Source organism: Halichoerus grypus, chromosome 10 (assembly GCF_964656455.1).
Source record: "Halichoerus grypus chromosome 10, mHalGry1.hap1.1, whole genome shotgun sequence".
Lineage (NCBI taxonomy): Eukaryota > Metazoa > Chordata > Mammalia > Carnivora > Phocidae > Halichoerus > Halichoerus grypus.
Genome location: NC_135721.1, coordinates 94,243,176 through 94,257,124, shown reverse-complemented (window position 1 = coordinate 94,257,124; position 13,949 = coordinate 94,243,176). Strand labels below are relative to the sequence as shown.

Sequence of the window (13,949 nt, the reverse complement as noted above, 5' to 3'; positions counted from 1 at the left end):
ATCAAGAATCTGGGTAAACTAAAATGTAACAGCGAATGAGAAAAAAGTTTCCAAAATGAGATTACGAACAGAAACAGGTTTCTTGTGAAAAAAATATTTTGGACAAACTAGTAGAAACCTTTATGAAATGGAACAGTATGGGGGAAAGAAATGGACTGTGAAAAACAAAAACTTTCCACCATGAAAAGAACTCCTTTTGGGTGCGTATCAGCTATATATCAGCCAAATAGAAAGAAAACTACGTTAAAAAAAAAAAAAAAGCAAACTATGTTAAATGCTTTATTAATCATTTCTAGGCAGTAGCACTTTTTTGAAAACCAAATTATCAAGTAGCTCATGAGTAATTTAACTGACTGGTGACCATCTTACCATTCTTACTGTGTTTCACCTTTGGTATTTACTAGAGAAAAGTATTTTCTTTTTTTCTTTTTTTAAAGATTTTATTTATTTATTTATTTGACAGAGAGAGAGATAGCGAGAGCAGGAACACAAGCAGGGGGAGTGGGAGGGGAGAAGCAGGCTTCCTGTCGAGCAGGGAGCCCGATGTGGGTCTCGATCCCAGGACCCTGGGATCATGACCTGAGCTGAAGGCAGACGTTTAACGACTGAGCCACCCAGGCGCCCCGAGAAAAGTATTTTCTAAGAAATGTACTCCTTAGTCTCAATAAAATGAACTTCTTCCCTCATAGTCTGCTAATTAAATAATATGGTATCTTACATACTCATCAGGGAAATTAAGATTTGATTCTGCTTTGCTATACCACCGTATGGCATAATTTAGTGCTACAGAAAGTCACAAGCAGGCTATCTCTGATACTAAATAAATACTAATCAATAACACCATCTTTCTGAAAAGAAAACATGAAAACATGTCCCTCTTTAGCATGAAGATTCAGTTCATTATAGAATCATTGAAAAGTAACTGGACATGGGCTTAATTATTCACTGTAGAGCAAAGGAGATCCGTTGTTGAGGGGTCTATGCCAAAAATCACCACTTTTGGTGCTATAATGTCTTAATAATCCAGAAAAACACTGTGTGCAAACCACATGTGGCTAAACTCAATTTTAATTGGCTGGAGCATAAGAACAATGTTCCCTTGTTTTGAAAATTGTACTTTTTAGCATCTTTTTTTACCCAGATCTTAATAATCAGTGTGAATCTCCATAAACATTATTATTTTGTATATGATTATGATTTATTAATCCCAAGGAGTTCTTGCCTATATGAATCTTCCCGTTTATCCATTTTGGGGAGGCACAGCAAGCATTTGGACACCAACATGCTCAAAACTTCTGTTCTTCAAGCATTGTACAGAAGGTACACTGTTAAAAACTATGGGCCACAAAATCCTGTATTCTCTTAACTGGGAAAGCAAAGACCAGTGGTGTTAAAGAAATAAATTTTTCTTGACTGTTTAATTGTTACTAAACATCTAACTACATAAAAACAATGATTAATATTCATCGAAAATAAGCGCAAAGTGCAACGGCCAGGTACGCATGCGTGGTGGGGGGCTGGAGGGGTTTAACAAAGGAAGCAAGGCCCAGCAGCAAGCGAGAGAAGCCCGGGGACATGACGGACACAAGACACAGCATTACAATACCTGACAGCCTGTGAGAGCAAGAGGAGTGAGAGAGACCAGGTAAGAGAGCGCTCACGGTGTGAAGGAGGAGCGGGACGCTTTTAGTGGCAGGCAAAGCCTCAGAAAGGTGGACACAGTTGCTGATAGACTGGCTTCGCTTGGCTTCCAGGAGAGAGAAAGTAACATTTATGTCAGAAGCACATCAGGATCTTTCACTTTTTTTTATGGCTATTTTTCTGGTCTTCCTTTCAATATTTAAAGGAGGTCATTTTATACTTTAAAAGAAGTCAGTACAAAGCAGAGTATTTAACCATAGTCTCTAAATACAGCCAACCTTCAGTCATTCTCATGACATGGGAGAATAGACAATTCACAGATAATCTTATTTTAGAATGCTTTACATATTTAGCTTTCCTTTTTTCCTGCTGTGTATCAGACCCACATTTGGGTTTTTTATTTGGGTGGACATTATAATCACTTTTCCCTTCCTAGAGGACACACATATGAAAAGACCATGGGGGTGGGGGAGGGAAAAATCTAGCCTAAGATTAAAATTGCTTTACAAATAATAAATAATTCAAAAGTTGGTTTACTGAGAGCTGACTGTATTCAAAAGCAAATCATTTAGTAAATTAAATGTCCTAAAACCTCAGAAACACATAAAAGTCAAGTTGAACACTGAAAGATTTGGTATTTGGAAAAAAAGGCAAAAATCTCCATGAAACCCATCCTTCCATAACACATTTCGTGCTTATTAAAATCCATAATCTCTTAGTATGAACTTTATGATGCTCTTAAGTTTTCTTTTTTTTAATAATATTTTATTTACTTGAGAGAGAGAATGAGAGAGAGAGAGAGCATGAGATGGGGGACGGTCAGAGGGAGAAGCAGACTCCCTGCTCGATCCGGGGACTCAGGATCATGACCTGAGCCGAAGGCAGTCGCTTAACCTACTGAGCCACCCAGGCGCCCCGCTCTTAAGTTTTCAAAAGACTGCTAGTGAAATGACCATTTGAGAAAATGGATAAACACAGGAAGAGAATACACCTCATATATATGAAACTACCATCAGTAAGATCACTTTTATCCTTAAAACTAGGTTAAAGGTTTACTTGCTGTTCTATTACTTTTATGTGATTTTATTTCACATTAATGAAACAGAAATACAAATGAGAATGATACATTTGTAAAGAGCGAAACAAACTTTTCACTTCCTTGTGTCTCCCTGGGCCCCAACCTCTGGCTGTCAAATTCCCAGTTCTAACTCCCACATCTAAAGTGATTACAGTACACTTCACAAATGGGTAAGATAATATTTAAGGGAAAATGACTTCCATGCGAATGTCAAACTGACTTACTTCAAATTTCCTAAAAGATGTGTTCATCTCTCAATGTCCTTTTATAAATGAAATGATTGTGCATTTTCCCGAAACTGATCACTAGTTATTTTAGAAATAATAAAACTTAGAATAATTTTTTTGTGTGGAAATTGACTTGTTTTAATCACTCATTTTAGACATCTAAAATTTTAGCATCATTCACACTCAGGAACAAAGTTTTCCTTTATGATTCTTTAAGACTCTCTTGTTAGTTCCTTTTAAGTTGCAAAGTAGTTGATTCTCTGTTAAATTAATTGTCATTTCCCTACTCTGCAATTGATTATTTTATTATTTCCATCTTACCACCATCACTGACATTTTCTCAGTCTAAGTAGTCTGTAAGGCAAACTATAATATAATAATCTTAAATTATTCTTGTATTGAGATTAGGAAAAAAAAAAGTCACTTTCAAATGAGTCTTCCATAATAAGCACTTTAATGCTAAATAAAAGTGGCAAAAACTAACTTCCTGAGCTGCAGTTCTCTCATTAAAAGGTGGCCTCCACACAAATCAAAATCTACCATGAAATTATTCTAGGCCTTTTTTAAAAGATGGAAAGGAGAATTATTACACAATGTAAAAACAACAGAACTGAGTAAAACCAGTTTATTTATATAGTGACTATTAGTCTATATAAATTAATTTTATAAAACAGCATGATATAATAAAATCTTCAGAGACTGTTGTTTTCACAGGCAACTAAAAAAGATAAATGTGTAAAATAAAATAGGAAATACATGGGGTGCTGGTGGAGCATGTGACCCTTGATCTCAGGGTTGTGGGTTCGAGCCCCACCTTGGGTGTGGAGATTACTAAGAAATAAAATCTTAAAAAAAAAAAAAAAAAGGAAATACATATGTGTGTACAAAATACATAAAGGTAAGAGACCCATCCAACTCAATAGCTCTTATCCCATTATCTTTTAAAGGTTATGGTTCCAAGTGTTTTTAATTTAATTAATCCTAAAAAGGCCAGGTTTATGACTTTAAAGTGACATAGTCTAAATACCTTTAACGTGATTTTGTAAAAGTTCTTATTGCTGCAATGCCATGGTTTTGACACCCGAGAACACTGATGAACAGAAGCTCACTGGCATAAATGCACTGAGGATTATCGAGAACAATATTGGTGCCACTATCGTATTGCTGGTCTGAAACACCTGCTGAAAAACTAAAATACAATGTCTTCTAAGGCTGTGTTTTAGCCTAGTAGGGGAATAAGGAGCATGCAATATACAATACTTTGCTGCTCATTAAAATGTGAAAGTAGAGTTTTACACAGTGTTTTGAATGATCATTTTTATTATCATTACAATTCTAGGGCCCTGAGGGAGTCTGGGCAGCTGAGGCATGATGCCACTTTGTCACAAACTTTTGCTCTGATTCAAAGATGGAAGAAAGGAATTTTTAGGAGTTGGAACAAGAATGGAAATCATTGAGTAAGCCTTCCCCAAAGTTGCCTGTTATTAGGAACTGAGTCTCTCCTCAGGGGAGAGATGAAGGAAAGCAGGAGAAGCAGAACAAGAGGTGAATGTAAATAAGGTGATAATTATCAACAAATGCTATGGCAAAGAGCATTAGACAATTAGGGTTAAGGAATAATATGTTTTCATAGACTCCAACAGGATTCTAAGCCATCTGTACGAAGCCTTTACTAAGCACTGTAAGATACGCTGAGTGTAATGACTCTGGTTTATGACCAGAGGATATTGTGACTTTCTGCAGTCAACATGCTGAATATTGATTATGACAGCATGGTATTACTGATGTGAAAAACTACAGGAAACTCAGATAAATTTGTTTTAAATGTAGTTACAGCCTCAAAGTCACTGGGAGGAAGGGGCTTTACTTGCTCTTATTAAATACTGGATATAAGCTTACTTTTTAAAGATTTATCTTTTGGTTTTAAAGTGAAGTGTAGCAAACCAGTCCAAAAAACTGGGGGTTCTTGGCCAAGTTCTTGTTAGTTCTAACAGGCTAGAAGAACAACAGCTCCAGGCATGTAAAGCTCCCATTTCCTAAAAGAAGCAAAACACTTAAATATCCCCCTCCAGTCCTGCAAACTAAGTGCATTATTCTCTTTTTCTTTGTTGGAACAGTGCCACACTAAGATTAACGCTGCTCAACAACAGTAGTGCAACTGTGTGATTACTGAGAATCTATTTTCTTCAGGGTTCAAACAAAGTATCTATTTTCTCTCTTTTGCACAGATATCTCACTCAACATTAACATCTCAAGGTCTTTTTCACAATGAAAGATTCAGAAATAAGTATCAAAAACAGATTTGAAGAGTAACCAGAACAGACAACTAAAAGATATGGAAACATCCCATTTAATAAAAGGCCATGTATTTGAGTTCTGAGTGGAATTTTAGAACTTTTAAAACATTTTATTCCTATAAATCCATTTTCAGATAGCAACTAGACCTTAGAGAAATATTTAAATAAACGTTTACCCGTTGCTTTCTGGCGAACGATATTTCTTGCTTTCTCAACTCCTGGCGCCCCAGATGTGGTGGCACTCCTAGATCGCATTGGCTCGGTCACATCTGGGTGGCTCCGCCAGCTGAGAGAAAAGGATCTCCCCACAGTGGTTCCTTTCTGAGAATCTAGAACACAGCCTGATAAAGGATAAGACAAGAAAAATAATATAAAGGCTGAATTCATTATCATTCATTCCACAGCTTGTGTTGCTCAGCAAATTTCATAAATACAACTGTATATAATCAGCAACTTCTCTTGTTGCAAAATTAGGTACCACTTCTCTGCTTTCCTCTCATAGAGCTCTGGTTAAATATTTCAAACGAGTGGTCAAGGATCCAAAAGAGATAAAGGAGAAAAGAGAATGAGACAGAGATTTCTGCACAGGTAATGTGCTGGTGGCTGCCCCCTGTGGATCATTTTCACACCCAGGTTCCTGAGAGTGTACTTTGTTTCCACAAATCCAGTGCTTAGAAGGCAAGTATTTCCATAATGAATATTTAAATTCATTTTTAGAATAAAGCAATATAATAGATAAATCAGAAATATTTGCCATAGTCATTAATTAAATAATTAAATTCATTCTTTATCATTCCATAGTGTTTTTCAAATTGTTTACCTTCCTATAAATAAATACAGCCACTCCCAGACTGCAGCGAAGATATTATAAGAATCAGTCACATTAATTACATGTCTGTATGGTTAAATAATCACCATAGTTGGTTCACACCTCCCCACATCCACATCCTCTGTGTTCCTCTCCCACAATGATCCTGGGCTTCATCACATGACTTACTTTGGAAGCAAAACCAAGCAAGCAGAGATATGAAATGCACTTGAAAATCTGGGCTTGCCCTGTTGCTGCTCCTGGAACCCTAAGTCCTCACAAAAAAAGCCTGGGCTGGCCTGCTGGGTGATGAAAGGTTTATGGCCAAGTCCCCCTACCACTGCCCCAGCTGACAGCTGGCCAACTCTAGAGCTGTCTAGCTGATTATTTGACAGCCTAGTTGACTGCAAACACAGGAGTGAATCCAGCAGAACTGCCCAACTGTGTCCAAACCAAATTGCCAACTCATAAAATCATGATCTAAACAACTGGCTGTTACTTTAAGCCACTATGTTTTGGGGTGATCTGTCACACAGGAAAAGCTGATACAGTCTATAATAAGGCTATTGTTGAGGCTGTAGTCTACCCACAGCAAGCAATGTATACCTTATGAATCTTTGGAGGAGAAACTCTGCCCAGATTTTAGGACCAGGAAAAGCTATGTATCACCTAAGCTGCGGATTTTCCCCTTTTGTAATCTGTGATCCTCTGCTGTAACCCTGTGAAGATGAGAGTCAAATCTCAGCTTGCCCCCCTCCTCCCACCCCAGCAAGCATAGGAGGCTCTCCAGCATGCATTCTGGCATTTTAAAAACTCCTGCAACTCCACCCCCTTTAATTTTGCCCCAGTGTCCTTATGCATTTTATCTATTTTATTATATTTTTATTTTTTTAATTGTTTTTAAAGATTTTATTTATTTACTTGAGAGAGAGAGAGAATGAGAGAGAGAGCACAAGAGGTGGTAGGGTAAGAGCGAGAAGCAGATTCCCCGCCGAGCAGGGAGCCCTATGCAGGACTCAATCCCAGGACTCCAGGATCATGACCCGAGCCGAAGGCAGACGCTTAACCAACTGAGCCACCCAGGCGCTCCTATCTATTGTATTATAGGTACTTCTGTGAACTGCCTCAAAATCTTTACATAATAAATTGGAGTACAAGTGAATTAATCCAAGGACTGTATCATAGCCTTCAAACAGTTAAGGAAGACAAATTGTTGTCCCCAATAGAAACCACCACTAATGTTTTCCACCTTGATCTGACTCTAGCTCTCAAAACAATTTTTACCCAGAAACACAAAAAAGGTCAAAATGACTCCTATCTGAAACATTTAGGATTTTTCCACCTATCTTAAGCAGGCAGTGGAATACGTCTTTCTAGTGTGCTGCCTGGAGCTGGACTTGCCTAGCTTTGATTTCTGGCTTTCCCACTTCTTAGCTATGTACCTTGAATGAGTCTGTCAGCACCAACTCTCTGTACTTCAGTTTCTCTATGATACTGGGATGATAACTCAGACGTTAGAGGGTCAAGAGAGAGAATACATACAAGCATGAGCCATTATTATTATTGTTGCTACTACTGCTACTCCCCTTCATCTTCCTTCTTCATTCACAGCTCCTTCATAAATTCATCATCCTCATTAAGAGGACAGAGTGCTATGAAACACAGTTCAACACCACCATTAAAAAGACACCGCCTAGGGGCGCCTGGGTGGCTCAGTCGTTAAACGTCTGCCTTCGGCTCAGGTCAGGATCCCAGGGTCCTGGGATCGAGCCCCGCATCGGGCTCCCTGCTTGGCGGAAAGCCTGCTTCTCCCTCTCCCACGCCCCCTGCTTGTGGTCCTCCTCTTGCTATCTCTCTGTCAAATAAATAAATCAAATCTTAAAAAAAAAAAAAAAAAGACAACGCCTATATGGCTGGTTCTGTTTTTTATTAAATTCCACGCATATTAATTGCCTAAATGTATAGACACACACTCCTCCTCAATCTCAGATGTCTGGTGTTACTCTGTAGGAGTGGAGGTACCTTTGCCTCGCTGCTTCTTTTCCTTTTGTTCACTTAATTTGTCCAGAGGTAGGTTTGTCATCTCAACTCCGTAAACCGTTCTCGCGAGCACTGCTGTCAAGGAGTCCATGATGTTGGCCCACTCACTTATGAGTTCTTCCCATTCCGTGAGGGAGGACAGCACGCCAAGGAAGTCATCCCAGAGCTCTCGGGAAATGTACACACAGAGGTTTGCTCGGATCCACGCCACCATGAGTGTCTAGAACCAACCAACAAGAGAACTGAATCACCCTCATTTGGAATAAGAATGATTTTTAACAAAATATTTTAAATTGCTATGAATAAAATGAACTTTAAAATAAAGAGCACTTGATCTTGTTTTTCTTTTAGTTTCTCAAAATTCATTTGATCAACTGTAACCAGGATCTGAGCTACAGAGAAATCAGTTATCACCATGAACAAAGCTACTGATTCAAAATCCCTCTAGTGTCTGTGGCTAGTGCTGGCTGTAACTGGGGAAAGACAAAGCTCTCAGCACAACTGTTCTACTTCTTGAGATAGCTCTCTCTCTCTCACTCTCTACAGTGGCTGCTTCTACCCTCCTCTCCAGCTCCACCAACTCCTCCCTGCTTTTTAGTAGATGAACTCACTGCAGACTTCAGAGAAAACAGAACTCATTAAGCAAGAATGCCCTCAACCTTTACCCACAAGGCACAGGTGTTTGCCCAGCTTCTCCTCCATCTGCAGGCTGTTAAGTGAAGGGGGGTTCCCACTCTTCTATGCTTGTTCCCATCTCTGCTCTGAACCTCCTCCTTGGTCTTTCTGTTTCCAGTAACCCTGCCTCTCCTTCTTCAGTCTATCCTACTTCGCCAGCAACTCCCCGTCAGTATTTAAACATGTTCCAAATCTACCTCATCTTAAAAACAAAAAAACAAACAAAAAAGGTCCCTTGAGCCCAGATCCCCCCTCTAGCTAGAACTAATTTTAAAGCCAAATTTCTTGAAAGAATGTTCCACATTCACTGCATGTGCACCTCCTCATTTCCCAGTCAAGTGGCTGCTCTGGCTTTCTCCTCTCCTGCGCCACCCCACCTCTGCTGGGGTTCTAGTCTCCATTCTCATGGCTCCAGTTAACACCTGTATACTGTTGACTTCTGAATCTCCATGTTCAGCCCAGACCTCCCTGGTTTCCTGAACTTTTCTATCTGCATACTAGAGAGCTCTACTTGCATGTTCTGCAGGCACCTGTTAATGTAACGTAAGAGTAAAAAGAATTCAATGCTTCCATTGAGATTCTTTCAGTTCCTCGACTTGGTGTCTCTTGCTCCTGGCCTTTGCATGTAGTCTTCCTTCCTCTCTTCCCTTCTTTTTTGCCTCTTTAACTCCCATTCCTCAGGGCACAATGTGGACATTACTTCCTCCAAGGTGTCCCTGACTGCCACTCCACCTAGCCTCCAGTAAGTACCTCCATACCCACAGTTGTCTGCATTTCCCTATCAGAGTACTTTCCTTAAGGGTCTACTTACTTCTCTGTGTCCCTCCTCTAGCCTTATGGTCCACGGCACTATGAATGGTCACATGGGCAACCCTACCAGACAATTATGCACATATTTTGGATATTTCCTTACCTTGAAATGGCCTAGTTCCTTACCTCTGCCAAAATGGTCCACATCCTTTAAAATTCAAATCAAAATATATCTGCCTTGAAAGAAGTGCCAAGTCCTTCTCAGGTGAGCCCCAAAGGCTTTCCTAATCTTACTAGAGGGAATAGTTATATCCAAAGTCTGTGTAACTTCCCTGATCTGTTGTCAGAGCTAAATGTGCTCCTTAAGGTGCCAACCTGCAAATATTTCTGCCCATCCCAGATGCAAATAGACTCCCACAGTCGATGGAAGTTGTCCTATGCATGTGATAGGGGCAAACTGGCTTTTTAATTACAAGAGAAATTTTTCTTTAACATACACATAGGAAAACTTTGAGAAACAGAAAACAGTCTATAATCAGGCAGGTCTGTTCCAACCACTTGAAAAATCATATTTAAAATGACCCTTACACAATGTACCTGTTCTCTATGTTTCAATTCACATTTACCACACTTTTTAAAAGGGTAAAAATGTGAAAGTTGAGCTAAAATCATTAAATATATTGAAAACAAGGTTTTAAATATTCATACTGAAAATGATTCTAAGATGGATGAATGTAAAGGAACAATGCAAAAGAAAAAGCTAAAGTAATTTTATCATTTACTCTTACTAAGACCTTATTACATATATTCATTATGACTAAAATGCCATCTTCTGTTTATTCCATTTTACACTCCTGTTTTCAAAATGAGTTGGAGGGCATTACCATAAAGTGCATATACACAATAAAATTAATAAAGAGTAGCTCAAAGAGAATCTCTGCAGAGTAAGAGGAGAAAGGAGAGACTGGTAATGCTACCAGCGCTCAGCCTCACGTCTGGTTACAGCACTAGCTTCAGGTTAAAAGCAGAATTTTCGTGTGGTAGAAGATGCCCTGTGCTGGGAATCTTGCATTGGCTTCACGTTAATGACTAATTATAAAACAAGGACAGAACACAGACTTCTTACAGCTTATTAAATTCATCTTAGCAGGAGAGGAGCAAGATGGCGGAGGAGTAGGAGACCTAAATTTCGTCTGGTCACAGGAATTCAGCTAGATAGGGATCAAACCATTCTGAACACCTACAAACTCAACAGGAGCTCGAAGAAAAGAATAGCAACAACTCTCTGAACAGAAAAGCGACCACTTTCTGGAAGGTAGGACGTGCGGAGAAGTGAATCTGAGGCGATATTCGGGAGAATAGACGGTGGGGGAGGGGGCCTCCATCGGCCGCTTCTGGCAAGTAATAGAGCAGCGGAACATAAAATCAGAAATTTTAGAAGTCGGCTCCACTGAGGGAGGTCGCTCCAGTGGCTAGGCGGGGGGTGGAACCCCCGCGGGACAGTGTGGTCTCAGGACCCTCGGGGTCACAGAAAGACCGGGGGTGCCTGAGTGCGGCAGAGCTCCCAGGTATCGGGGCGGGGAAGCCGGCTGCAGGGACGGAGCCGAGGCGCGGGCTCTCAGCTCGGGGTTGCCATAAACCATGATCTGCGGCACAGTCGGGCCACTGCTCTTCCAGCAGGGACCCAACAAGCGGCAGATCCTGGGAGACTCTCCTTCCTCTCCTGGGAGGAGCGGCGCGGGAGCGCACCACAGGGATCTGCTGGGTTTGCAGATTCTACACGGGGTCGGGTGCCAGAGACAGAAATGCTCGATCACAGGCCGGGTGAGCATGGAGTGTGGCTGGAGACCGGGGAGACGGGAGTGATTGACTGCTTTTCGCTGGGGGCGCACTGAGGAGTGGAGCCCCAAGCTCTCGGCTCCTCAGGGGTGGAGATTGGGAGGCCACCATTTTCACTCTCGGCCTCCAAAGCTGTATGGAAAGCTTGCAGGGAACAAAAGCTCCCAAGAGCAAACCCGAGCAGATTACTTAGCCCAGGAATTGCAGGGCAATTCCACCTCCGGCAAAGACATTTGGGAACCACGGCAACAGGCCCCTCCCCCAGAAGATCAGCAAGAACAGCCAGCCAAGACCAAGTTTACCGATCAATGAGAACGGCAGAACTCCAGCGCTAGGGGAATACTGCACATAGAATTCATGGCTTTTTTCCCATGATTCTTTAGTCTTTCAAAGTTAATTTTTTTTTTTTGAATTTTTCTTTTTCCCTTTTTCAACCAACATCGTATCAATCCCTTTTTTTAAAAAACTTTTTTATTTTTCATTTTTAGAGTCATATTCTATCAATTCATAGTAGTTAACCTTATTATTGGTGTGTATATATATATGGTGCCAACCTGCAAATATTTCTGCCCATCCCAGATGCAAAAAAATATATATATACAAGTTGTTCTTTCCTTAAAATTTTGGGATACAGTTTCTACTAACAGACCAAAATATACCCTAAATCTCTAGTATATGGCTTTGTTCTAGTCTCCTGCCTGATCTCATTTGCTCCCCCCCCCTTTTTTTTAAATCCTCTTCTTTCTTTTTCAAACCAACTTCTTATCAATTCCTTTTATAAAATCTTTTATAATTTTCATCTTTACAGTCATATTCCACCCCTTCATCGTATTAACCTTTATTTTTGTACATACATAAGTTTTTCTTTCTTTAAAATTTTGTGAGGTGCTTTCTTCTAACAGACCAAATTATGACACAAATCTAGTGTGTGGCACTGATCTATGCACCAGCCTGATCATATTTGATCATATTCTGTTTTTTTTGTTTGTTTTTATCTTTTTCTTTTTCTTTTTTCTTTCTTTCCCTTTCTTTTCCCCCAGTTTCAGGTCTCTTCCGACTTGTTTAGTGTATATTTTCTGGGGACGTTGTTACCCTGTTAGCATTTTGTTCTCTCATTCATCTATTCTCCTCTGGACAAAATGACAAGACTGAAAATATCACCTCAACAAAAAAAACAAGAGGCAGTACCGACTGCCAAGGACCTAATCAATACGGACATTAGTAAGAATTTGGAACTAGAGTTCAGAATGATGATTTTAAAGATACTAGCTCGGCTTGAAAAAAGCATGGAAGTTATTAGAGAAACCCTTTCTAGAGAAATAAAAGAACTAAAATCTCACCAAGTCAAAATCAAAAAGGCTATTAAGGAGGTGCAATCAAAAATGGAGGCTCTAACTGCTAGGATCAATGAGGCAGAAGAGAGAATCAGTGAGATAGAAGACCAAATGATGGAAAATAAAGAAGCTGAGAAAAAGAGAGATAAACAACTACTGGATCACGAAGGCAGAATTCGAGAGTTAAGTAATACCATAAGATGAAACAATATTAGAATAATTGGGATCCCAGAAGAAGAAGAAAGAGAGAGAGGGGCAGAAGGTATATTGGAGCAAATTATAGCAGAGAACTTCCCTAATTTGAGGAAGGAAACAGGCATCAAAATTCAGGAGGCACAAAGAACCCCCTCAAAATCAATAAACATAGGTCAATACCCCGACATCTAAGAGTAAAACTTACGAGTCTCAGAGACAAAGAGAAAATCCTGAAAGCAGCTCGGGACAAGAGGTCTGTAACCTACAATGGTAGAAACATTAGATTGGCAACAGACTTATCCACAGAGACCTGGCAGGCCAGAAAGGACTGGCAGGATATATTCAGAGCACTAAATGAGAAAAATATGCAGCCGAGAATACTATATCCAGCTAGGCTGTCATTGAAAATAGAAGGAGAGATAAAAAGCTTCCAGGACAAACAAAAACTAAAGGAATTTGCAAACACGAAACCAGCCCTACAAGAAATCTTGAAAGGGGTCCTCTAATCAAAGAGAGAGCCTAAAAGTACATAGGCCAGAAAAGAACACAGACAATATACAGTAACAGTCACCTTACAGGCAATACAATGGCACTAAATTCATTATCTTTCAATAGTTACCATGAATGTAAATGGGCTAAATGCCCCAATCAAAAGACACAGGCTATCAGATTGGATTAAAAAACAAGACCCATCGATATGCTATCTGCAAGAGACTCATTTTAGACCCAAAGACACCCCCAGATTGAAATTGAGGGGGTGGAAAACCATTTACCATGATAATGGACACCAAAAGAAAGTTGGGGTGGCAATCCTTATATCAGACAAATTAGATTTTGAACCAAATACTGTAATAAGAGATGAGGAAGGACACTATTTCCTACTTAAAGGGTCTATCCCACAAGAAGATCTAACAATTGTAAGTATCTATGCCCCCAACATGGGAGCAGCCAATTATATAAGCCAATTAATAACAAAAGCAAAGAAACACATCCACAACAATACAATAATACTGGGGGACTTTAATAACTCCCTCACTGAAATGGATAGATCATCTAAGCAAAAGA

General features: G+C 39.8%; 1 protein-coding gene across 8 annotated transcripts in view; it reads right to left on the bottom strand.

Moving 5' to 3' along the window:
- Positions 1 to 13,949, bottom strand: part of RALGAPA2 (Ral GTPase activating protein catalytic subunit alpha 2) — a 334,693-nt gene that overhangs the window by 205,202 nt on the left and 115,542 nt on the right. For 7 of the 8 annotated variants that reach the window (XM_036085370.2, XM_036085371.2, XM_036085373.2 and 4 more), the window contains 3 exons: positions 8,074 to 8,311; positions 5,420 to 5,584; positions 1,607 to 1,747 (listed from right to left, as the gene is read on the bottom strand). In XM_036085370.2, the coding sequence (XP_035941263.1) occupies positions 1,607 to 1,747; positions 5,420 to 5,584; positions 8,074 to 8,311 (544 nt within the window). The remainder of the gene's footprint in view (positions 1 to 1,606; positions 1,748 to 5,419; positions 5,585 to 8,073; positions 8,312 to 13,949) is intronic. The other variant, XM_078056859.1, reaches the window with a different exon arrangement.